General features: G+C 37.8%; 2 protein-coding genes across 12 annotated transcripts in view; both read right to left on the bottom strand.

Moving 5' to 3' along the window:
* Positions 1-1,019: 1,019 nt before the first annotated feature.
* On the bottom strand, positions 1,020-12,054 carry CFAP298 (cilia and flagella associated protein 298). Of its 2 annotated transcripts, XM_074928964.1 has the most exons (7): positions 11,848-12,054; positions 9,278-9,445; positions 7,436-7,503; positions 5,101-5,259; positions 4,489-4,620; positions 2,247-2,342; positions 1,020-2,151 (listed from the first exon to the last, which is right to left on the bottom strand). In XM_074928964.1, the coding sequence occupies exons 1-7, from the start codon at positions 11,984-11,986 to the stop codon at positions 2,041-2,043; spliced, it is 873 nt and encodes a 290-aa protein (XP_074785065.1). In that variant the 5' UTR covers positions 11,987-12,054; the 3' UTR covers positions 1,020-2,040. The 2 variants fall into 2 exon arrangements, with proteins under 2 accessions (XP_074785065.1, XP_074785073.1); XM_074928972.1 differs by lacking the exon at positions 2,247-2,342.
* A 204-nt stretch (positions 12,055-12,258) lies between these two features.
* SYNJ1 (synaptojanin 1) overlaps positions 12,259-23,532 on the bottom strand; it is a 68,332-nt gene continuing 57,058 nt past the window's right edge. For 8 of the 10 annotated variants that reach the window (XM_074902890.1, XM_074902899.1, XM_074902948.1 and 5 more), the window contains 3 exons: positions 21,041-21,149; positions 19,842-20,062; positions 12,259-15,416 (listed from right to left, as the gene is read on the bottom strand). In XM_074902890.1, the coding sequence (XP_074758991.1) occupies positions 14,559-15,416; positions 19,842-20,062; positions 21,041-21,149 (1,188 nt within the window). In that variant the 3' untranslated portion in view covers positions 12,259-14,558. Of the gene's footprint in view, positions 15,417-17,506; positions 17,531-19,841; positions 20,063-21,040; positions 21,150-23,532 lie in introns of all 10 variants that reach the window. The other 2 variants (XM_074902966.1, XM_074902957.1) reach the window with 2 other exon arrangements.

Raw genomic sequence — 23,532 nt, forward strand, 5'->3', positions numbered from 1 at the left:
TGCCATTAATTCTCTTTTCTGTACTCAATCTTCCAGCTACGAGTTCAGCAAACACTTTAACTTGATCAGTGTCTCTTCAACTGTACTACTACTTACAGAAAATGGTAATTTTTTCTCCATCAATAAATGACTAACAAAACACCTTCTTTTTGTTATTTTACAATGACTCAAACAAGCAGAGAGATTTAAGCCAGAAGTATAGAGATTTGTGAACCTGGAGAGCCACAGCCAGGTATTTTTAGGGGACAGTCAATGATCACAGCATTTACTTCCATCTTGTTGCACTGGCAGGTTTGGCAAGGCAGGAAGTTTCTGGTTGATAATACTGCAGATGTTTGTTTTCAAGTGTCTCTGCCACTAAGCCCTCCTGACATGAGGATTAGGGCATGAATAAGACAAAAAAACTATCAATGAAAAATGTCAAATGCGGGTGTAAGTTCAGGCAGCAAACAAAACCCATCTGACTTTCAGAGTTGCTGAGCAGCCCTAGCACCACAGTGCCATAACATGGCAACTGCAGAGAATATTTCACATTACAATTTGACTTAAACTACATGCTCACAGGCAACTGCCTGTTCTTGAGACTGATGTAGTTTGTGAACGTGATCTAGTCTGGCTCAGGTGGAAAGGAAGTAGATGTGGGCAGGGGCAACTTGGTGTCCCAAAGTCTACTGCAAACCACAAACCCAAGGTGCTTTAGCTGGCTTGCCTTTCTGCGCCACAGAACTGAAGAGTTTGGCACTCTCAGCTCCCTGCTGCCCTAGGGACAACTGCTTTGGGGTGTGATCAGAGACATCATTTCAGCTGTGGGTGGTGAGCACCCACGCCAGTTCACCTCTTTTTAAAACACTCAGTTGATCCTCACACAGAGTTTTCAGGGCACCCTCGCTTTCCACTGCTCAGCAACCTGATGAGGATGCACATCTGCCTCCAGAGAAAAGCATCTCCTTTAAGGACACAGAGGCCTAAACATGTAAAACTTGAGCAACTTGTATCTAAACATTGATTACTGACACAGATAATTCTAGAGATTTAATTATCCATTAGTCATACAGCATCCCAAATCAGAATGCTCCTTTCAAAACCAGACACAACGTTTGCTTCAAGTCTACTAGCATCTCCTTTGTTAGTCTTGAACCCAGAACCAACCGATGGTACATTTTAGAAATGGTAACAGGATCCTAAACATCAAGCATATAGTGGAAACACTCCAATAAATTTCATTATTTATCAATTTAAAATGCTGATTTGTTAGAAATGAAACACTTCTAATTCAGTCATAATCTTAGACGTACTTCCATGTTAGAGATCTTGCCCTGTTAAACTTGGTTTTATTGTATCCAGCCTACTTGCAAATGATGCTTACTTTTGTAAATGGATTTCTGTCAATCTTTATATAAAAGCGTCATGGCTAACAGCTTGTTAAACTGGATGAGATCAACAGGTTGGCTTCCAAATGTCAATGAAAAAAATAAACCAAAAGAATGACAATGAAGCATTCCACAAGGATTTTCATGTTATTTGTGTTTATATAAAAATACTTCCTTAAAACAATTGCTAAGAGGTCAACTCATTTCAAAATGATAGTCTAGATATGTTGAAACGCAAACAAGAAGATAAAAGTCACTAACTTTTACAGGATTAGCCTGGGAAAAAATGATTTCTATAAAATAAATTACCTTCTACAGATCATACCATCTAAAGGAAACGCAAGAAAGTATAAAGACCACCCAAAACATTACCAAACCTTCTAGTGCATATTTACTAGATATATCATCTATGAAATAGTTTAATATTTAATATTCAAATTACAAGTTTCTAATAAAATAACAAATTTCAACGGGATCGCTTCCATTCTTTGCAGAGGCAAGTGCTGCTACAGTTACACAGAAATGTAAACACTTATTGAAAACCTAAGGCTGAAACAGGCATCTGCTATGGAAGTGACAATTTCAGATTTTGTCAGGAGAATCTACTGCACGTTGCAAACAAGTGTATCAACCAAACAGCTTAAAGAGGCAAAAAGGTGTTCGCAGAGCTTCATCTCGGCCCCCATTTAATGTCTTTTACACCATGAAATTGCCTTTTCAAAGCATGGTTGTCTGCCCACTCAGCATTCAGAAATGAGTCGTCATCATCCTCTTCTAGTTTCTGTAAAGAGAACCAACAGGTTAAGAAGGCAGCAACGAATGTAAACTGCCCTTAAACAAGAGCACAGCTCAAATACAGTAAAAAGACACTGTTACCTTAAGTTCCTCCTGCTTTCTGTAGTAATACAGCATCATCTGTTTTTGCTCTTCATGACTAATCAGAGGCTCACGCCCTGGAGCTCCCTGTCCTTTCTGAAAGGAAAATCATAAATTTAATTTATGATGGCATTTGCAATGCAAAAGAGAAGCTGCTATGCAAAGATAGCAAATTCTTTCTTCAGACAATGGGATTTCTCAAATTTAGTAAGGTCCCACGGGACAGGAAAATAAATGTTGAGAAACTTCTGCTGCATTCAAGCGAGAATTATTTTTTCATCTCAGCATCTGAATCATGTTGTCAATTTTGAGGACATGAGTGGAAGCGGCAAACAGGATTGAGTCTATTTTACTTAAACTTCTGCTCTAGAAGACATAATAAATCTCTCTGTTTTAAGGTCATTCTACATTCCTCAGGATGGGCCCATCCATCTTCAGCTCCCCTGCTAATACAGTCTCAAGATGGCATATGACTTAGTCAAGCAGGGAAGGCAGACAGTTACAAAACACTACAAATAAAATAAATTTGTTAGTACAAATAATTTTTTTTTTCCAGCTGTGCTCATGGAAGAAATGATGTGTGCAGCAGAAAATAGCTGTTGACAGCTATTGTCAACAATAGCAAATGGAACAGTTTGAATGGATATGGTGAATCCTTTCTGGAACAAAAAAGACTCTGAGGTGTTCAATTTAGCTCTCCAACCCAAGAATGCAGGCATCTCTTCTCAGATTGAAAACCACTGTATACCCTGCATTCTCTGAAGAGGTCCATCAACTAAATAAACAGTAAGACAACGTTCCTAGGAGCCTACACTTCAACAGCTGTTGAGTTGTCACACAATTTTTCAGTCACCCTGAACAATAAAGAAATTCTGGTCTTCTAAATGACAAACACACAAATCACTTATCTTTAAGGAATTCTATTACAGACACCTGAAAATAATAACATCCACCATAAATATTTATGCTTTCTGTGGCAGAGAAGCTCTCACTGACATGGAAGTAAAATGCAGCTCCAGAATAATTCTGAGCTACAGATAAGTACTCTTGAGACATTTGACATTCACAAAAGCACCCTCTGAATGTGATTTTATAGAGATACACATATCCACATGAATGGGGTGATTATCTTCTGACAAAGCTCGGAAAATGAAACACCAAACGTTCTTCCCTTGAGTATGGCATTCTCACCAGAGATGAAAACAACTGCAGAGTTAGTACAAAATCATTTTGTCCAAAAAATAATGAACAGTCCCAGTAACTTGGTACTAATCCTCATACTGCAAGAACATGACCATTGTGTCAGACATCAGGTGGTCTGACACACTTTTGCTGAAGCACCAGGTCTATAAACTGAGGAGCAGCAGGAGATCTTTGCCTCATCTTCACTCATTACGCCAGAGGATGACTCAGACCTGTGCTCACAATCAATACAGAAGGCCTCATCTGTTTTACCACAACTGACAGCTGGGAAGTCTCATTTCTTTTAAGAAAGTTCAGCTGGAAGCTTTAGGTGAGCTGCTGCAGACAGCACCACTGGGTGGTACAGGCCCAGTAGCTTGTTCTTCCTTCTAGCACTCAGCAAGTTCTCACTGAGCACTTTGGAAGAGCATAAGTTCAGTCTCTGCCACCACCTGTGTCCTCGCAAAGAAGATGCATGTCCATATTTCCAAGGCAACTGAGACAGTCTGAGGACCTGCCATCAAGAAAGTCAGGATACCACAGGCAGGAAATTACTGAGTTACAGACACTGTTTTTCAGACACACAGCAGACTGAAACGGGGGTGAGAAGTATCCACACCACATATGCACAAAATGCTAAAACTGTTTTTTAAAGGCCAGAATATTGAGAGAAAAACATTCACAAGTACAATTAGAAAAACTGGGCAGAGTGAATGACTGGGTCTGTGCACTGAGATTCAGTGAAGAGTCAGCAGAAGTTTTTTAAACTTTTCCATTTGTATTTCATCTATCTTTAAACACCTCTTTGCTGTACTTAAAAAAAAAAAAGGGCTATGGAGCAAGTAAGAGCAACTACAGTATTTAACTGACAGGCAAAGGAATTACTAAAGAAAAATTTAGAATATAGGATATTAAACCCTTAAAATAGATGTATAGTTTTAAGACACTCAAGCCGGAACTAATCTAATCCATTTTATACACCTACGGACAATTCCCTTCCACAGAGAATTGGGCAGACAAAGATGAGTAACTTGTAAAGAAATCTCCCAGCAATACTTACTTTCTGTATCTTGACAATGATGGTAGTTTTCTCATTTCTGCCTACATAGTCAGAGAGCAACTTTGTTTCTTTCAGCTCCTTTCCTGCCCACCATAACTGTGCTTCTGATTCTTCTATAACTTCAAGTCCAGCCTGTGACAAATAAACAAACAAGGTGAAGTGCTGGGAGGGGTGTTGATTGTTGCTTTTTTTCAAAATCAGAAAAATCTTCCGGGAAAATCTTTCTGGAATTCCTAACAGAAAGGCCAGTGTAATTTTGTGCTACTCTTCTGCTATATTGTTCTCTTCATACTTATCTACAGCATTTTCATTCATATTCCATTCAGTCTTGACCTAATGAACACTTTGAGCAATACATTCTCAATACTGGTATTAGAAAGAAATTACAAGCTATTTAAAATGAGTCCCGGACTTTGTACGTAACACTTGAATAAACTTCATTCATATTATCTCTAGTTAAACTATTGGTGTGCTTTCACATCAACTATCAGACAAAAATATTAAACAAAGTTTGCCATGCAAATGAAAAGAACCTTCATTGATAAAATGGAGAACAGCATAGCACATATTTAACCCAGGCACTACATATAACCCAAATACATTACTGCATACATGAGTTCCTGACAAGTCTTCTTTATCTTCAAACTCCATCCTAACTGGATCGTGTGGAGGCAATCCCATTGGATACACAATCATCACAGCCCCTCGGAGCTGGTCCAATGCATCTTTCACCATCTCCATATTAATGCACACATTGGCCTGAACTTGTTTCTGAAATACAGGCAGGGATCACTGGTAATTTAAAAAAATATGCAGAAAGACTTTGCTTTGTAGTCAGTTCAAAGGTTCAACAGTGTGTTATTTGAGCAAAGCTAACTGGCTGTGCAAAGATAATAGAAACGCAAATTTTCTTGTTTGTATCTTGGTTTCTGAATACATCACTTTAGCCCCCTCCATTTAGCTTGCTTACGCTGGGGGAAAAATAAAATAAATAATAATAATAATAATAATAATAATAATAATAATAATAATAATAATAATAAAAAGAGAGTTCTTCACTAAATTGTGCAGGAGACATTTAGTAATAAACATCTCTGGGATACAGATTCCAAGAAGTATGTGTATGACCACAGAAACTGGATGGGGAGTCTTTTGTTCCAAGAAGTTGTGATTCACGAACAAGATTCAAAACAGCAGAATTCAAGCAAGGGCTAGAGAAGAGGCCTAAAACTTGAGAAAAAAATACAGAGCACATGAGAGCAGAAAAGTAAAGCTTGGCGTATTGCATGGCATATGCAGTGATCTGTAAGATCAAATACTTGAGATCATTCCAGACTCTACTGTAATGGATAGAGGAAAAACAAGATGCATGTAGAAGACAAGAAATAAAGCTTTTGCTTATGGATTTAACAGTTCCAGTATTTTAACCGACAGGGTTTATAAAAAAAAAGAGTAAGAGAATGTTGCCTCCTTGTGGACATTCTTAAACCAGTTAACTGGCGAGTACAACTGGTGTCTGAATCTCAGATGATCAACTTTTTTTTTTTTTTAAATACACAGGCATATTTCATTTTCATCATTATAAAGTGATGAATCTAACAACCCACTTCCCACACTATCCTTAACTTCGTTCACCAATGAATGGCAGTAATTTCAGGAGTAATTCAGCACACAGTGCAGCAATTTTGCAACTTCTTATTGTACATGACAGCATAATACATAGTTGGAAGTTTCACTCAGGAAGACCTGCAAAGTGGAAACTGGATCTGCAGATATTTTTGACTCAAGAAGTAAACCTACACATTATTAATTTCCTCCCTGATTATAAATAGAGCTGATGAGATGCAAATCAACAGGGGAAAAAAAAGTCCATCTGGAGAAAATCTTTATAGTCCAGAAGCTTTAATCTGAAACATCTCTGATTTTGCTTAGATTTCGCTATGACTCAGAATGGTTTGGCTGAAATCCTGCCTCAATTCAGGAAAGGTCTGCTGCAACTCAGCACATTGGAAGCGCTGCCAGGCCACAGGGAAGCTCCTCTGTTTATTTCCATGAGGCCTTTGGAAACACAGACTTGCTTACTCTAAATGACCGATATGACACTGTTATCAGCAACAAAACAGCCAAGAAAGCCAATTTAAGTGCACAGGCAACATTAACAATTCAGTAACATTATCTATTTGCATAACTGGTTTAAAGATGTTTAAAACTTTCACACATACCAATTCCCAGAACTGTAAGGGCGGGGAAAAGAAGATTACTTGCAGATGTTTAAAACATGAAATCTGATAATAAATATTACCTAATTTGTGTTTCAAAGTCATACAAAAGCTGAAACACAATACAGAGCATCTAGAGATTTGGTAAAGTGAAGCTGAATAATTGAGACTACAGTCCCATCAGGGCATCCCCTCACGCTTTTCTTTAAACACACAAACTCACTGAGACTGATCATGAGACCAAGTGCTTGTAAAACCAAGGCCTAATCTAAGAGAATAGAACACATTTTTCAATAAATTATACATAAAACTCAAAAGACTATGTTAACAAGCAAAAGGTATTTTATTCCACGAACATCACAGAATGCAGTTAATTTTTCACCAGAAAACACGACAAGCATTCGCCTGAAGAATGCACCAACAGCAAATTAAGGGCATGTGGGTAAAATTAAATGTGATTTAATCATTCAGTGTGGTTTTAGCTGCCAGCATTCACTTGGAGTTTCAATATCTGATTCCTTAAATTGTTGAACCAGCTTGCCAAAAGCCATTAAGAAAATCATTAACAGAAATGTCAGTTTTTACTAGACTATTCACATCACTTCATGGTATTACTCAAAAATTGTCATCCCCTGTACTGAAAAAAGTCTATTTTTTCTTAAGCTGCCCAACTACATAGTACCTATTAAGAGAGTCCCACATATCACATGCTACTTCAGGAAACTTACCTTAGAGATTAATGCCTTAGCTTCCTCTATTGTCTTCTTTATAACTTGCTGCATTTTTTCATTTGGAGCTAAAAATAAGGGACACATATTTAACAGTCTACATTTACTACAAAGCAAAGGACCTGCCCCGGTTATTCTCTACTGTAAGCAAATGAAACATTGTTAAATCACAAAGCAAGAGAAAGACACTACTAAGTTGCTGTCTCTTTACCAGTTTGATAGTTCACTGCCCTATTTCTTACTAACTTAAGAAACAAACCAGCATTTTTCACAGGATAGCCAAACTTACTTTGCCAGGAAGACATTTGAGTGGTATTTGGGACAAAAGTACTGAGTAGAAAGCAACAGCCATAATCACAAACTCCCCACAACTGAAAGCAAGACTCTCTTTCCCCTGACTATCATGGCCTGTACTGGTAGATGTGCTTTAAGTGGGGTCAAGACTTTGGAGTTTTCTGACTTTTTTCTAATTAAAATCTCAATCTAACATCAAATGCAGTTTTACAAATAAAATGTGCATTTCATATCACAGCTACCTATTTTAATTGTTATAACAAGCCTTTCCTCAAATACAAGAAACAAATTAAATCATATTCACAGATGAACACATAAATGCGTAATTTGATCGAATTTAGTTTGGCCCACATCTATGCACTGTTCAGTATTATAACTTTGTTAATTACAAAGCTGTCCTCCCACTAACAAATAAATGCCAGGGTACAACTACAAGTAAAAGTGGTACTGTCCTTACACTGAAGTTGCTTGCAAACTTCTACTGCAAGGCCCGACACTGCTAACAACCATGCCAAACAAGACAGGCTTTGTCCGCATGCCTACGCATGAGACACTCAGCTCTTTCTGGGAACACAGGAGGAAAAACATTTAGCTAGAATTTAAGCTCTTTATCAAGTTCAGCAAAGGCTTAAATTTGATTAGGCAATGTGTTGTGCTAGAAGAATTATTTTCCTCAAAATGAGACACTTGGACTAAGCTGTTTGCATATGACAAGTTAAGACTAAGTTATTCAAAGATTCCTCCTCAACTGAGCTGCCCTGCAAGCAACGTCGAAAGGGCTGCTGACCCGACAAGGACTGTTGTGGTGTTGGGAGTAGAGGCACAGACAGCAAGAAGACAATCGCAGTCTCTTCTGTGCAATCAGTCCTCATGCTTTCGACTGTAAAGTGGTGCTCAATACACATACCAAGTGCTAAGGCAAAACCTCTTGCCTGGAGTTGCAGAAAGAAAAAGCAACAGGACTGAGTTTACTAACTCTGAGTCATGCTCAATGAGAAAAAAGGAGAAATATTACAAAAACAACCTGTTAATGTATCTTGGTGCCTCTGGAGGAAAACAGTACTCAAGTATACATTTACAAATGGGGAGAATAAATTCAAGTGGAACGGTCAAACTTGCTTCCGATAACTGTTTACTTATCTTTGGAGTTCACTTCTAAGCACTACAGTTGCAAAGTTAAACAGCACATATGTTGGAAATTACTATTTAGGCTTTTAAATTAATGTTACAGAAGACATAGGTATGTAACAGATAGTTTAACTAATCTATTGTGAAAACAGGCTCCTGAAATAGCTACTACTTAACAAATCTACAACTGCCTTTAACAGTTTATTTACAGGATGATCTTTATAATTAGCAAATAAACATGAGCTGGTTAACATGCTGGCCTGAAATCAAAAGTATACTTGGTATCTCCTAGTTTTTTTTCTTCTTCCAGGACAGGGAAGCAAAAGCAAAAGGTCCAAAATTACAGGGTTTGTGTTCCTCATTATATTATAGATTATCTGTGTCTGCAGGGAAAGAAACAAACATTTACATTTGATTTACCATGTCCATTTCTTCGCCCAATTTCATCCTTCTTGAAGACACTTCCACCACTGGGTACACACTTTTCCGCCCACTCATCCTTTAACTTCAGTTCTTCAATTTGCTCATCTGTCAGTCCTTGCATATTATATGGCAAGAAAACACCATGCTCTGCCAGCTCTGCCATCTCTTCAAAGCACGTAGAGAACAAGATTAAAAGTCTGCATTATTGAAAACGTATCATTTACAAAAGCCTGCCACATTATGTACATGCAGGTAAACCTTACTCCTAACCTTCAGTTTTTAAAGAGCTAAGTATATGGAATAAATAATAAGGTATATAAACACATATAAATGGATATATATACTGTAATTATATTACAATTCATATATTTCAGATATATATGAAACAATCTAACAAATGACAGTGCAGGTATGCAAACCTAGATGGTACTTGCTGGCCATAAACTTTCTGGTTTTCTTAAGTCAGCTTCAGCTGACTGAATATTCCTTTTTCTAAATACTTTTGGGAAAGCAACTTTTTTCAAAAACATGTTATTGCTATACAGTAACATATTCCTTTTCCTAAGTACTTTTGGGAAAGTGTAATAAATGTGATGATGATTCGTGTTTATGAAATATATTGACCTTTAATACAAACGTACGTGTTGTAAATATGTATGTATGTTAAGAGAAAGGTTATTGTGGTTTTATCTTTAAATCAGTTCGAGGCTTTGTAATCTCAGACTATGTAATGGCTACCAGACAGACCCTTGTATCAGACAGACCCTTGTTTTGATGGAAAAGTACCAGAAGGACCCTCGTTTTGGCAGGAAGAGGAGAAGTGGAAAAACACCAGAGAACCCCACCTCAACGACACCAGAGAACCTGAGAAGATTCGAGAAACTCCACTATGCTTGCACGGACTAAACACACCCATCTTATGAATATGTATTAGGAAAAGACTATAAAGGGCGTGGTTTTGTTTACACTGTGTATGTTGTTGGTGGAGTGGAGACTCCCTGGCGTAGCCCGTGCGGTTTTGATTATTCTTATTTCAATAAAATTATAAAACTATATTTGGCTTTTGGCTTCTAAATTTATAACAGAAAGCAACTTTTTTTAAAAACACGTTATTGTTACACAGTAATTAATTTCCTTGCAGTCGAGAAAATATGTAACTGGACTACCTATAGCTTTGTCCATACTACACCTGACCCAAAGAGTCAGAATCACACCCAGTATGAAACAAAAAATTAACAAAAGTCTCTATAGTAATTTATCTCTACAGTAATGTCTAATCAAGAGTACTAGACATATGTCTAATCAAGAAGCAACGGTCCAGGATAATTCTAGCTGAGACAACCACAAGGTGTAAATGCTGGTTACCAATGCACAGTCTCACACAGGGAGAACAGAGAGCACGTGGATGCGGTTTCCCAACTGTTACCAAGCCCACAGCATCCGACCCACAGCCTGCAAGCTATACACACTACTTTCCCCCAGAACAACTTGCTCAGCTGCCAGTCCACTTCACAGCACCCTTTCCTTGAAGGCCCTCCAGCCTCTTTACTATCACTATGTTAATTAAAGTATATCCATCTCATAACAGACACATCACAAGTATGAAAGTCCCAAAACCCAGCAATTCTATTCCTGTGGCTGGGAATACAGGCACCCACACAAAAACATAAAGGCTAAGACTAAATTAGCAAGTACTGTGGAGCAACAGCAGCAGATCTGTAGAAAGAGTGAGTGCTGCAAATACAGTAACTATGGTGTCTGGGTTTTGGAATTTTTTTCAGATTAGCCTCAGGATGGCCTCATACACTACTGCGGGTCAGCCTCATCTGAAGGGCATCTCAGCTCCTGTGTTCCCAGGCTGATCCACATTGAAGCGGCTCAGCGGGGACAAACAGTAAATGTTATTCAAAAGCCACCTCCTGAATTGAACCATAGGCCTAATTTAGACACATCCAATGACTCTCCACCATATAGCAAGCGGACGCCTTGCACACCAAGCACACGCCGGGCAGCGTGAGAATGTCGTTCACGGGCAGGGTATGCCGCTGGCCAGAAGGGATGTATGCGGCCACTATGGGACGGGACAGGCGGCAGTTCAGTCACTCAACGAATGAATTTTCAGCCGTGTACAGTAGAAAACTCGGGGCCGTAGGGTCTCCAAAACAGATGGACTACTAAAATACCAGAAGGTGGGAATTTACACACGGTTTAGGGTTCCGGGTGGGTATTCGCTGTTCTCTTAAATCGAGGGGAGGATGGCTTGTGTGCTGCTAGGCTGGGCCTTGAGCGGCGCCTCTTAACTCCTGCCAGCACAGAAGCCCTGCGAGGCCGCAGCCGGGCCCCCTCCCGGCGCCGCCGCCCGGCTCCCAGCCGGGCAGCCAGCGCGGGGCGCCAAGGCCCGGGAGCTCCAGCAGCGCTCCAGCGCGGGGCGGCCGGGATTCTCTCGCTCCGCAGGCGGCCTCCGCCCCGCCGCCTCCCAGCTCCGCACCCGCCGGAGGCGCGGCCAGGCCCGGGCAGGCGGGGGGGGGGGCGAAGGCAGCGCCCGCCGGCTGCCGGCAGGCCGGTACCTGAGCAGAGGCGCTGCACCTTCAGCCTCCCGTTGTAGATGCGGGCGACCAGGGGCGCCAGGTCGGCGAGGCGGGCGCTGCCGGCCACCTCCAGCAGGAACTGGCTCTCGTCGCCGCGCTTCACGTGCAGCCGCACCATGGCGGGGCCGGGGCCGGGCCTGCACGGGGAGAAGCGGCGGCCGTTAGGAACCGGCCCGCGTCCCTGGATACGGCGCTTCCCGGCCACCCTCAGTGCGCGGCGCCGCCCGCCCCCGCGTCCTCCCGCCGGCCCCCGGCGCTTCCGCTTCCGGCCCCCTCGTTGTCGTCACCAGAGCCCCTTAAAGGGCCCGCGCCCTCTCGCCCCGCGGGGCTGCGGCAAAGAGGGGCGCGGGGAAGCACCTGCGACACAAAGAGAGAAAAAGCTGCTTTCTTAAGGGCAGGTACGTTTATTTCATGAATACACCACCGCCTTCCACAGGAATGTTGTACGCCACTGAGTTTCAATACTGCAGCTCTGGAAAGGATACAGCCATAAAGATTTGTGTGCCACAAGCGAGAAAATCGTCACATTGAACAGAGCAATTTACCACAGGGAACACGGAATTCATGAAAATGTGTTGAGCGCTTGTAGTTTTAATTCTTAGTATTTTCAGAACTTCTGCTAGTAATTATTTTCATTAATACACGTTACAGCAGTTAGCTATATATATACACACACTATATTTTTGGAGCATTTCTTGTGATCTTTGCAGTACTTAGCAGTCAGTCTCTAATCCTGTAAAGTGTAGGTGCTGTATACCAGGTATAGTTTAGACAGTAGTTTTTAATCACTGTAATTAAATATTCAACAAAGAACATATTTATCACATAACTCCCACTAGCAAAAAGTTTCCCCCAAAAATTGTTTTGCTAATGTAAGAATATACCAAAAACACCAATCACACAGATGTTTATAGCAACAGTTTAAAACAAGGTAATTCACATACCGAAGCACAAAGATTATAGTACCACTGCTGTTTAAAATGTACAAGTACTGTTTAATGACCTAAACAGAAGAAAGCGCAGTATAAAACTCACTATCGTCACTCCTCTATCCAGCTGCAGCTCATGGCTAACCATATACTGTTTAAAGGAAGAGTGGATTATTTTATAAATAATGTTTTGATAGTATTTGAGAAATTAAAAAAAAAAAAGTACTGTCATCGTGTATTTTGCTACTATAAATAGAACTCTAGTATGTTGTGTTTCAGTCCCTGGTTGTGCAAAACCAGTAGTTTGTTCACAAGTAAGCCAATGCATGTAGGCATATATATTTGCAGTCCCCCAAGAGATAACAACAGCGTAACACATTCTGTTTTGGATGAAAGTATGCAGCTGCATATACGAGTGATGTCCTAAAACACTGTGAATTGTAAGGAGAACTGCAGGGCATACATAAATGGAGTTACTTTAAATTGCCTCAACAACATATCGTATTTTATGTAATCTCACGTGAGCTTTAGAAAATCATAAAAGCACGAAGAGTTGCATTTTTATAGCATAATATATAGAACTGTGACTTAGCCTTCACTAGCCTCAAAGCAGCACCACACAGGATGGTCCCTGTCTCTGGGTGACAGAGTCACTCATTTAGTTTTAACTGCAAAAGTGACAGAATGATACTGTCAGCTCAGAGAATTACTTACTGTTCTCCTGTTTTCTTTGAAAGTAAGATTTTAAACATACCGCAGTAAATCTGGTAGATAGATGTGGAGGATGCTGAGCAGACAGCCCAATCACATAAGATGACTTTCTCCTTCTCTGATGTGGTAACGTGGCTGCTAATTCCTTCACACTCAGGTCTTTCTATAGAACAAGAAAGCCCTTCTAACCTGCAGAAGAGGAGAGTGGGACAAGCCAACTCCAATATGTTGCCTGCAACTGGTAAAGACTGCTTTGTAACTCAAACCCCAAGGGGAATTTTTTTCCAGAGGTCAAGGGAAAATTTGTTGTATCAGTTGTTTCCAATTTGGAAATGGAAAAAAGTATCTTTTAAACAGTAACGAACAAATGGATGATATGGAAAAATTATTCTGAAGTAATGCTAGTGAGTATATGTCACAATAAGATTTAATAGCTGAAATGTACTGACACGGAAAATTAAAGTCAAATATTGAATATATTAATATGCAAAGGTTTGTTTGTATTTTGAAATTAAACTATTTTTGTTGTGTCTCAAATTCAAATATAAGCCTTACAAATATCCATAGCCTCTGTTATAAATTAAACAACTTCTAAACAATACTTGTCAACATTCAAATCTCCATAAACTTTGGCAGCTCTTTGGTAAATACTTATAAATATCAATTAACAAAACAGTAAAAAGGGAGTGGGGAGGCTACCAGCAGGAAGCCTCCTTTTTTGAAATTCCACAAAGGGGAACAGAATTGAGACCACTCCCTAATCAAAAACTATTTCCAAGATTGGTATACTTTAATGAGATTAGTAGCTCATCCTTCTCTGTCTATTCAAACAGTATTACACTGGGATTTTAATAAATTTCAGACAAATTTTTGTGCTCTACCATATATACATATTCAAAATTTATACACAAACAATAGTGGCTGTTTATGAGTAGAGTTAAGTTTCAGTGCATTTGACAATTAATTATTGCACACAGAATAATCTCAAATGCCCAATTATTCTACTAGATAAACGTAGCAACAAATATAACCTCTTATGTTTTTGAACATCTATCTTTCTGTAAAATCTTGTGTGGGTGACACCTTAGGTGCCAAAGAAGTGAAAGGATCTGTGGGGGATCTGTTGCTGGTTATTCTTGATGGTATCGGAGGTGCAGGTGGTCTTCTTGCTGGCATTGTATAGAAGCAATCAGTAGAACTTTTATTCCAGTCACTATCAAAGTTAAAGTCTGAACCTAGAAAAGTCTTTTGTTCAGTGCCCAGCAAATCTGGAGATCCAGCTGACTTCCTGGAAGTGATTTGCTTAAAATCTGGAACACTTTTAGATGGCTTTAGCTTTACATTGAAATTCTCCTCCTCATCATCATCAAACGTTACCCATCCTTTTGGCTGTACATTTTTTACCATGAAAGATTTACTTCTCAAGCAAGAAGTGTTTTCAGGTGCATCAACAGAAAATACAGGCTTGCTTGTATTACAGCTGGGGGGATTTAGAGAAGGAAAAGGATTGCAAGCAGCACGTCCTTCTGGTAAATGTGAAGTTATTTCAGACTCTTGCATTTCTGTTCTAAGTGGGTTTCCAGCATTAGGAGTTCTTTCAGTGAATGGATTTGTGCAGTTCAGTCCAGTAATAAATGGATTTGGAGAGCTGCGCTTATGTTCCTGGGATGTGTTAAAGGTTGGAACAGGAGGCATTGCTGGCATGCAACTTACAGTATTCAAAATATCAGCATTTCTTTGTGTTGCTGAAGGCAACTGTATCAACTCCTTTTGGTTTAAAGTCGGAACAGGTGATGTTCGAACAGATGTCTGCATCTTTGACACAAGCAGCTTAAATGACAAATCTTCAAAAGGGTCACTGTTTAACTGTGTTTCAAGTTTAGTGCCGTACGTTCCATTTGTTTTAATCTGGAAAGAAAACAAGGTGCTTAGTAATCACGTGGCTGGCTGTTTTAAGATTATTACTAACTCCCCATCTCTCACTCTTCTATGAGAGGAAGAGAAGCTCTTGGGCTTTAAATGAAACTTCAGTGCAATTTGGTTTTAACTTGCACAATACACTTGTAGTAGAATGATTGCTTCTTTTCTGGAAAACAATAACCCTTAACCCCTTATCTGAAGAAAAGCCTACTAGTCATTAAACACAAGTTTCCCCCTTGTTCGTTGATGCAGCCTGAATCTAATTCATGCAGATCAGAATGCTAGCCAAAAGCACTAATGGACATTGTATAAAAAAATCTTTAAGAAACTTGGGAAATGATGCTGTATTCTAAACAAGTGATAACCCAGCACAAATATGAAATTAAAAGCTCTAGGTTTCATTGTTTGAGAGTTTATAACGCTGATGTTACAAGCAATATTTAAGCATCACAGTGAAAGGAAAAATTAGTGTTATTAGTATATGCACTTCAGACGTTCTGTGTAGACATATGCATCTGTAGGCATCTCCAGTGCTTCCTGACATGTGAAGGTACAATCATCAGTTTAATATTTTAAAATGGCAAGTTATCATTGTTTAGAATAATAACAAATGGAGAAGACAAGAGTTTTCTCCACAGAACTTCTCATCTTTTAAAACCAAAATATTTCTGCTTTTATAAATTTCTTTGAACAACAATGCAACTTTTATACCTTGTAACAACTGTCCAGAAAGGTAGAATATGTACCTTTGTGCAAGTCATCACACTGACAGAACAGATTGTGGAGCTTTCCCTTATTAAACGAATGCAAAGAATTAAGCAAGTTAAAACAGCTTCCAAGAATTCCAATTTCACAAACAAATTTGTCATTTTAACACATCACCTTAACATACCCAAATGCTTAGGGTATTTAGCATGAGAATTCCGTTAACTAATGTTTTGTTGAATTAAGATGCTAGCAAAAACTATCAACTAAAATACATACTATAATAGCCTAACCTCAATCTTTAAACATCTTGTCTTTACTGCATTTATTGTGAATAGTTTCAAGCATGTCTCCACATATCCACTGACTAAGCAGCTGTGAGAAGTTACAGGCTTTAGAGACTCTCAGGAATAATAAAAATATTGTAAGGTTTTCCCAATGTATCCAATATAGCAATTTCTTTAAAAAAAAATTGCAGTTGTAGCTTGAATTGATTGGCAGGAGAAACAAAGTATGCTGGCAACAATGCATTTGCTATGGTGGGTTTTTTTGAAACAACAGTATCGGTTACATGCACCCCTGGTACTACTACATCAGAGAGTTTCTAAAATAGATGAGGCCTAATGTTACCAAACCATAAATAGAGTAGGTCAACGTTGGTATTTTTGTATGTATATACTAAGTGGAAAATGTAACATTATTTGGAAAATAATGTTAAAACAAAGGCATCAATGAAGTAACTGGGGGGGAAATGTGAAAAATGATAAATCAAATGCAGCTTGACACTAGCTGGTTAAGTACTGTGTTCATTAACCAAGTAATCAAACAGTACAAGATCCCAAAGAAACTATGAATCCCAATTGCTCTTTATTGTAAGTAAAAATTTGCCTGAATAATTTTGGAACCAAATGCTTTTAAAATTGTAACAAACAGTGTATTTTACTTTGGTTAATAGTTCTCTGTTCTTTGAGAAATGTGGGGTTTATTTTGAAAAAACTTTGGCAGTGTAATTTCATCAGGATTTATTTGTATTAAAGAGGAATGTTAACTCCAATGCCTACTCATATTTTTCCAAACAGACTAAGCCCAGGAGATTCAACAGTGACTAAGCAACATACGTGAGGTTCCAATCGTTCCATAAAAGATGATGAAGCAAAATATTTGCTATGGTGCTAATAAATACAGTTAACAGTATCAATTTTAATTGCATTATGAAAGAAAAAAAGCAAACTATGGTATGGCAGTCAATTCATTAACATGGACAGGTGATTTTTAATGTGAATGAGACTGCAGATGTATGAAAACTGGATTCATACATCTTTTCTGCTTGAATAGATGGAGACCACATACAAGATTGGTAAATAGTCAGATACCTGTTACCCTGATGGTTGCTCCTGCTTGTGAAAGAGAAACAGACATCAAAGGAAAGAAAATTAGGAGGAAAATCCAAGTAACAAAGCAACCTCATGTTAAAAGTACTTTCACAAAGCCATTTTCTGACACATGAAGACAGACCAAAAATAATTATTACACACTACACTAAATTTTAAATTTCTGTTGTATTCTATTGTAAGACTTATAAGCTCTACATTAAGAGTCAAAAATCAGCTCAAGCCAGTTCTAACGTTATTTCCATTCAGACATTCATTGCGCAGCTGATTGAGCTATTTTTTGAAGACTAATTATAAGAATTTGAATATTGATGGTCTAATAAAAGCACTATAGCCCTCATTCTGGGAACCATGTTGGTATAAACACTCATCTATAGTAACAGTTTATCAAGCTGAAAAAAAGTAAGACTTGTCATTCAATCAAAACCCAAAGTCTCCTTAATTTATAATAAATAAAATCTTTTTTACAATTATTACTTATCTTTTTTAATGTATTGCTTGGTAATCTACAGAATCCTAAATATTTACAAGCAATTATTTTTATAAGGAGAGATTTAGATTCTTAAATATCACAATCAATCTTTCAATCAAAGGATGGGCTTGGAATCCACTAGCTCTCAAAAGACTTTGTATTTATTTAAAGACTTTTTTCTGAGAAAACATCATATTTACAAATTCTAATCAAGAAATGAAATAAATATCACCTAACTAAAAGAAAAGCCAAACCAAAATGAAAATAAAAAACCTAAGCTGGGGACAATAAATGAAGCTCAAAGTGGTCCTTTCTTGTGATTGCTCAGCCTGCATTAATCAAAGAAATCTGACTGCAGAGAAAATTATAGCTCCCTGAAAACTATCTAGTTTAGATATTGTTAACAATATAGCCACAGCATTACACAGCTAAAAAACCTGTTTACAGTATGCTTAAGCATATTTTTGATTGCTTTGTATACACACAGAAAAATGTAATTTTCATAATAATTTTAAAAACTGCTTGCACCTCTTTTACAAAATGATCAGTGGTAAAACTACATTTAGAAGGTATGAGGCTTTCAAAAGTGACACAATGAAATCTGTTTCTATTCACAAGAGTGGTATGTTCTCAAGTACTTTATGCCTCCATGTGTATTCTCTGCTGGCAATACTTCATACTTTCTAACAACTACAAAAAATCCCAATATTCCACCTCTATATTCAAAAACATCCTCCATTTTTTGATGTAAGTTTCCAAAATAGAAAAAGTTAACAGGCAGAGAGAGAGGTTCAGCAGAAAGAAAGGAAGAACATTTAAATATTTTTTGATTAGAATTCAAAATCAACTCTGAAGACTGAATTTGGCTGCTTCAGTGTGGTACGAAATAGGTATTGACTAACTGCTTTAGTGAAACTGGGCTTCAGATGTAGAGATAAGGTAAAATCTAAAATACTGATAAAAACTTCGGTAGTCATAAATATCCACAGCTGACTTTATATTTAAAAAAACCACAAACACCAGAAAACAAAACTACAAATTTACTGTTAGTAAGAAGTGGGAACAAATCCATCAGCTTCAATAAATTTGTGCTTTTAATCAAGTAGTGTATTATCTGGCCTAGCACCTGATACTGTGCAAACTGACAGCGCTGGCCTTTAATGAAGAAGTTTAGCCTTATATATATGTATATAAACAGCACTGAAAACCTATTTCTGCACTTTTTAAACAGCAGTAAGAAACTATGGCTTTTCTTAGAGAAAGGATTTTTTTTTTAAATAACACTCTAAATGGTCCCACAGAAAAGAGTATTAATGTTATTGTATTAAACTTTCAGATTATTTTAGTATGTTTATATGTTTTGACACTGTGGAACGGGGAGAAATTTATTTCTAATTAAGTATCTATCAGTATTGTCTTCCTTATCAAGATAAAGCATGAAATCTATAAAGTTTACTTTATAAAAAACCCCTTTGTTAGCTAGTTACTATACAGTTTGTCATGCATGTGCCATTATAAAATTAAATTTCTTAAACTGTGTATTTTTCAATACAAAGTTGTCAAATGACAACATAATTTTAAGACCAAGCTGTCCATAAGTTGTAAATCTGTCATAAGAAATCTTAAATTAAATGTTTAGTATTTAAGATGTTAGTTATTCATGGACAATACATAAGCAATTAAGTATTAACCTACTAGAGCCTGATGATCTTTGAATCCAATGTGTTGACCTTTATATTTGTTTGTTTGCTTGCTTTAGGAGTTTCTCACAAATCTATGGTGTTCAGTACAAGCTGTGCTAATTTACATAATGAGAAAACATATATACAAGGTTTTTTTAGTTACCTGCTGCTGTGAAGGAGCAGATTCAGAAGGCAAACTGTGAGACGATCGGCTACGAGGAGGCGGTTGTGGGGGTTCCAGACTTTGTGGGGCACTTGTCTGAGATGGATGTGATGCCACGGGTATCAGAGGCTCCTGCATCTTCAGCACAGGCGGTGGCTGAGTGGTGGGCTGAGCCGCTCCAGCAGCCTGAGGCTTTAGTGGTTCAGGAAGCAACGGTGAGCCTGCAAGTGTATTTGCAACGTCTTTCATTGTAAAGAATCTCAAGAATGGCATGAATGAGAACATGTGGCTGTGGAAGCACCAGACAGAGCTGCAGAAGAAGGGGCTGTAAGAACAGCAGATGTTTATATCTTAAAAATATCTTAAAAGATCTTAGTAACAGTGGATGTTTCAGAAATGGTTTTCAGAGCAAACCCTATTGCACAACTCTTTACACAAATATGATTTAAAAACAAGCAAAGAAACTTTGTCACTACAAAACAAGTATCATCCTTGATCTTACTTTTATAAGATGTATGTATTCTACTTCAAAGACTTTTGGCATCTGGGCATAATGGTATAACATCCGATTCATTATGCTTGGCTGAGTCCATTTAACAACTTTCTAAATGCTTCTGATCTAACTAGATTAGAAGTTATCAAAAGCTCAGCATCTTTCCATTAGAAATTGCTATTATAGAGACAAAATAAAGAACCAGAAACCATGTCATTCTTATATGTACTTCAGCTGTATTCAAAATGCTGTATTTTGGAAGTCACTACTATAAAGTGCATATTTTTATATTAATACAATTTTAAAATCCTTTTATCTTTAAGTTTAGGAAGTGGCTTAGAGAGTCAAACATAAACACTATTCCAAATATTATGGCTGCAGACAACCAGTGCAGAGAATGGTCCAGTGATCAACACATGATAGGACACCCCAATGTGCTCACACCAAAACACAGTAATCTGATCAACATTTCTCTTGACAGCATTAAATCTATGGGTCTAGATCTCACCTGACTGCTGCCTATTATCTGATAAGGGTTTACAGTATTTGTGGATGATTAACAGAAATTGCCGAATCTGACTACATTCAAGAATCTTAATTTCTAGTGAAAAACAAAGACATCTGTTGAAAACAAAGCATTCAAACCAGAGACTACACCTCTTGACTGAACAGTGACATTTATATTTAACTTCTAAAGTAAACATACCCCTTGGTGGTTCAGCTGGTTTGGTCTGACTTTCAGGTGCTGGTCTTCCCCCAGAGGGACGGACATGGCTTTGTGGTGCACTAATAACTCCAGCTCGAGGTGGAACAGTCTGACATAGTTGGTAAAAAGAAAGTGTTTTAGTTCTACTTTGGGTCTGTAGTCATCTGCTGCTAAATGACTTAGGATAATCAGGACTCTCTGAAAAGTAAATTCGTTGATAAGAGTTGATGAACTAATTTTTTTATGCACATATAAAAGCAAAGAATATATTCTCAAAACATTATGAGTGTTCAATTCAATGCCAAGGATTTTTACAGCAGTCTTCAACTTAATATAAACATATACATGGGCAATGATGTTAGAAACACTTACTATTTGTTAGTATTAATAAGTTAGTTTTACCCAAGTCTATAAGTTGTAAGCAACAAAACCAACAACATGAACTACTATATTTGGAGATCTCATAAGGACATACTGATAACTCACCACCAATGCAGACTGTAGACACTATCTACCTTTTAGGCTGTAATTATAGCCTGCCATTTGCAAACAGCAGCTACAGTTGATTTTTCATAGTAAATGTCCAAGATATGCATAAAAGATCATGGTTAGTTCTTTTCTCTGAAACTTATGTTTGCTAACTGTAAAGCAGTTATTCCTGTTCCTCAGCAAACAGTATTAATGCAACATAACATTCTGCCTCATCTGAAGGCTGGAATCTTCCCAAACTTGTTGGAATACAAGTTCATATGCTGGGAATGGAACTGCTCTCATAAAACAAAATTTAAAAGCCTACATCAGTATTTAAAGGGAAATAGGAAACAATTCCAGATTACAACTGAAGATGAGTGAATTACAAACACCACACTTGAAAGCTGAATGTAAAGCGTTAGAATAAAAATGCTACATTGCAGGCGGGAAAAAAAAAAAAAGATCATGAGGAAGGATAGTTTGTAAGATTTGTTTCCTCTAAAATGTTTGTGTACTTGGTATATTCTGACAAAATCTTAGTAACAGTGGATGTTTCAGAAATGGTTTTCAGAGCAAATCCTATTGCACAACTCTTTACATAAACATGATTTAAAAACAAGCAAAGAAACTTTGTCATTACAAAACAAGTATCATCCTTGATCATACTTTTATAAGATGTATGTATTCTACTTCAAAGACTTTTGACATCCAGGCATAATGGTATAACATCTGATTCATTATGCTTGGCTGAGTCCATTTAACAACTTTCTAAATGTTTTAAACCACCTAACCTCTGAAATACCTGTCTGCCCTTTAATTGCCTAGATGCATTTTGTCATTTCTTTGAATATTCTGAAAGTAGGCAGAAGCATGATTTGATTATATTGCCAAAATATATTTTTTTAAAAAAACAAAAAATATATATCAAAAAGGAACAGCAAAGAAGGAAAAAGTCTAAAATAACCCTCAGGCCCACTGAGAGGGAAGCAGCACCCGCTGTGGCCACTGTCCCTGGTCCTGAAATCCTCGAAAGGAAATGCTACCCAAAAAACAACCAACCTGGGAAAAAGGAGAGAAGCAATGTCAGTTAGGAAATTCAACAAGGGTTGAGCTAAGGCTTCAAAAACCAACCAGATTTTAGGTGAGATCTTTTCAGACCTTCTATTACATTTGTTTGGTTGGTTTGTTGTGGGGTATTTTTGTTTGGTTTGGTTTGCTTGGGGATTTTTTAAAAGAAAATCTCAATGTCTGCAAAGTAAGAGATGCAGTCAGCTTTGTCTTATAAAATTCTGCTGGCAATTGCAGCACTATGGCTCTTTCTGGAAACTGTCAAGCAGCTCTAACTGTAGTCCAGCCTGGGTGTTAAGAAGCACAACACAAGAGAACAGTATCACTTTTTTTTTTTTTTTTTTTCCTGTCTTGACAACATGAACAAAAATTCTTGCACTTATACTGATTCTAAGGTACTGGTGGAGTCTCTTCTGTACACCAGATTTTAAAATTGAATTATTTTGATTTAGAAATGGCAAATCCTCTGCTGGCTCCAGATTACCAAAAAAAAAAAAAAGCGAGGCACATGGTGATAAATGAACACATTCTTTCCTGTGTATGCCAGTTCTTCTTTATACAAATTTTACAAGACAGTGTTTTACATTTCTGGGAAAAATCACAGAAAAGTGCAAAGATCAAGAACTGTTCACTGTGAGAATCAATATCTTTGAGAAAAATGAATCAGCAAAAAGTGATTTTGGGGGTGGCTTTCAACAGTAGTTTTCAGTGGTTTCAATACTGTACAAGAGTAGAATAGAAATGGCAATACCAGTAAGGTACACTCCTGTTAGCTCTACAAGAACTCTGCTATCTCTGCACAGTTGGCAGCATTCTTTTGTTTCTTCATCCTTTAAAAGGTGAAAAAAGACTCTACAACCTTTTATAAAACAAATTTATATGGATTTAACTTCAACTCTCATGGTTAGCTGCATCTTTATTTTAATGGCTTATTCACACTCTTTCTCTCATTC

This window comes from Athene noctua, chromosome 1 (assembly GCF_965140245.1).
Source record: "Athene noctua chromosome 1, bAthNoc1.hap1.1, whole genome shotgun sequence".
NCBI classification, from domain to species: domain Eukaryota; kingdom Metazoa; phylum Chordata; class Aves; order Strigiformes; family Strigidae; genus Athene; species Athene noctua.

Coding starts and splice junctions, on each gene's coding strand:
- CFAP298 (XM_074928964.1), bottom strand. CDS start 11,986: ATGGTGCGGCTGCACGTGAAGCGCGGCGACGAGAGCCAGTTCCTGCTG. Junction 4,621..5,100: donor AAGACTTGTCAGGAACTCAT/GTATGCAGTAAT, acceptor TATTTGTCACAG/GCTGGACTTGAAGTTATAGA. Junction 2,152..2,246: donor GAAAGCAGGAGGAACTTAAG/GTAACAGTGTCT, acceptor TTCTCTTTACAG/AAACTAGAAGAGGATGATGA.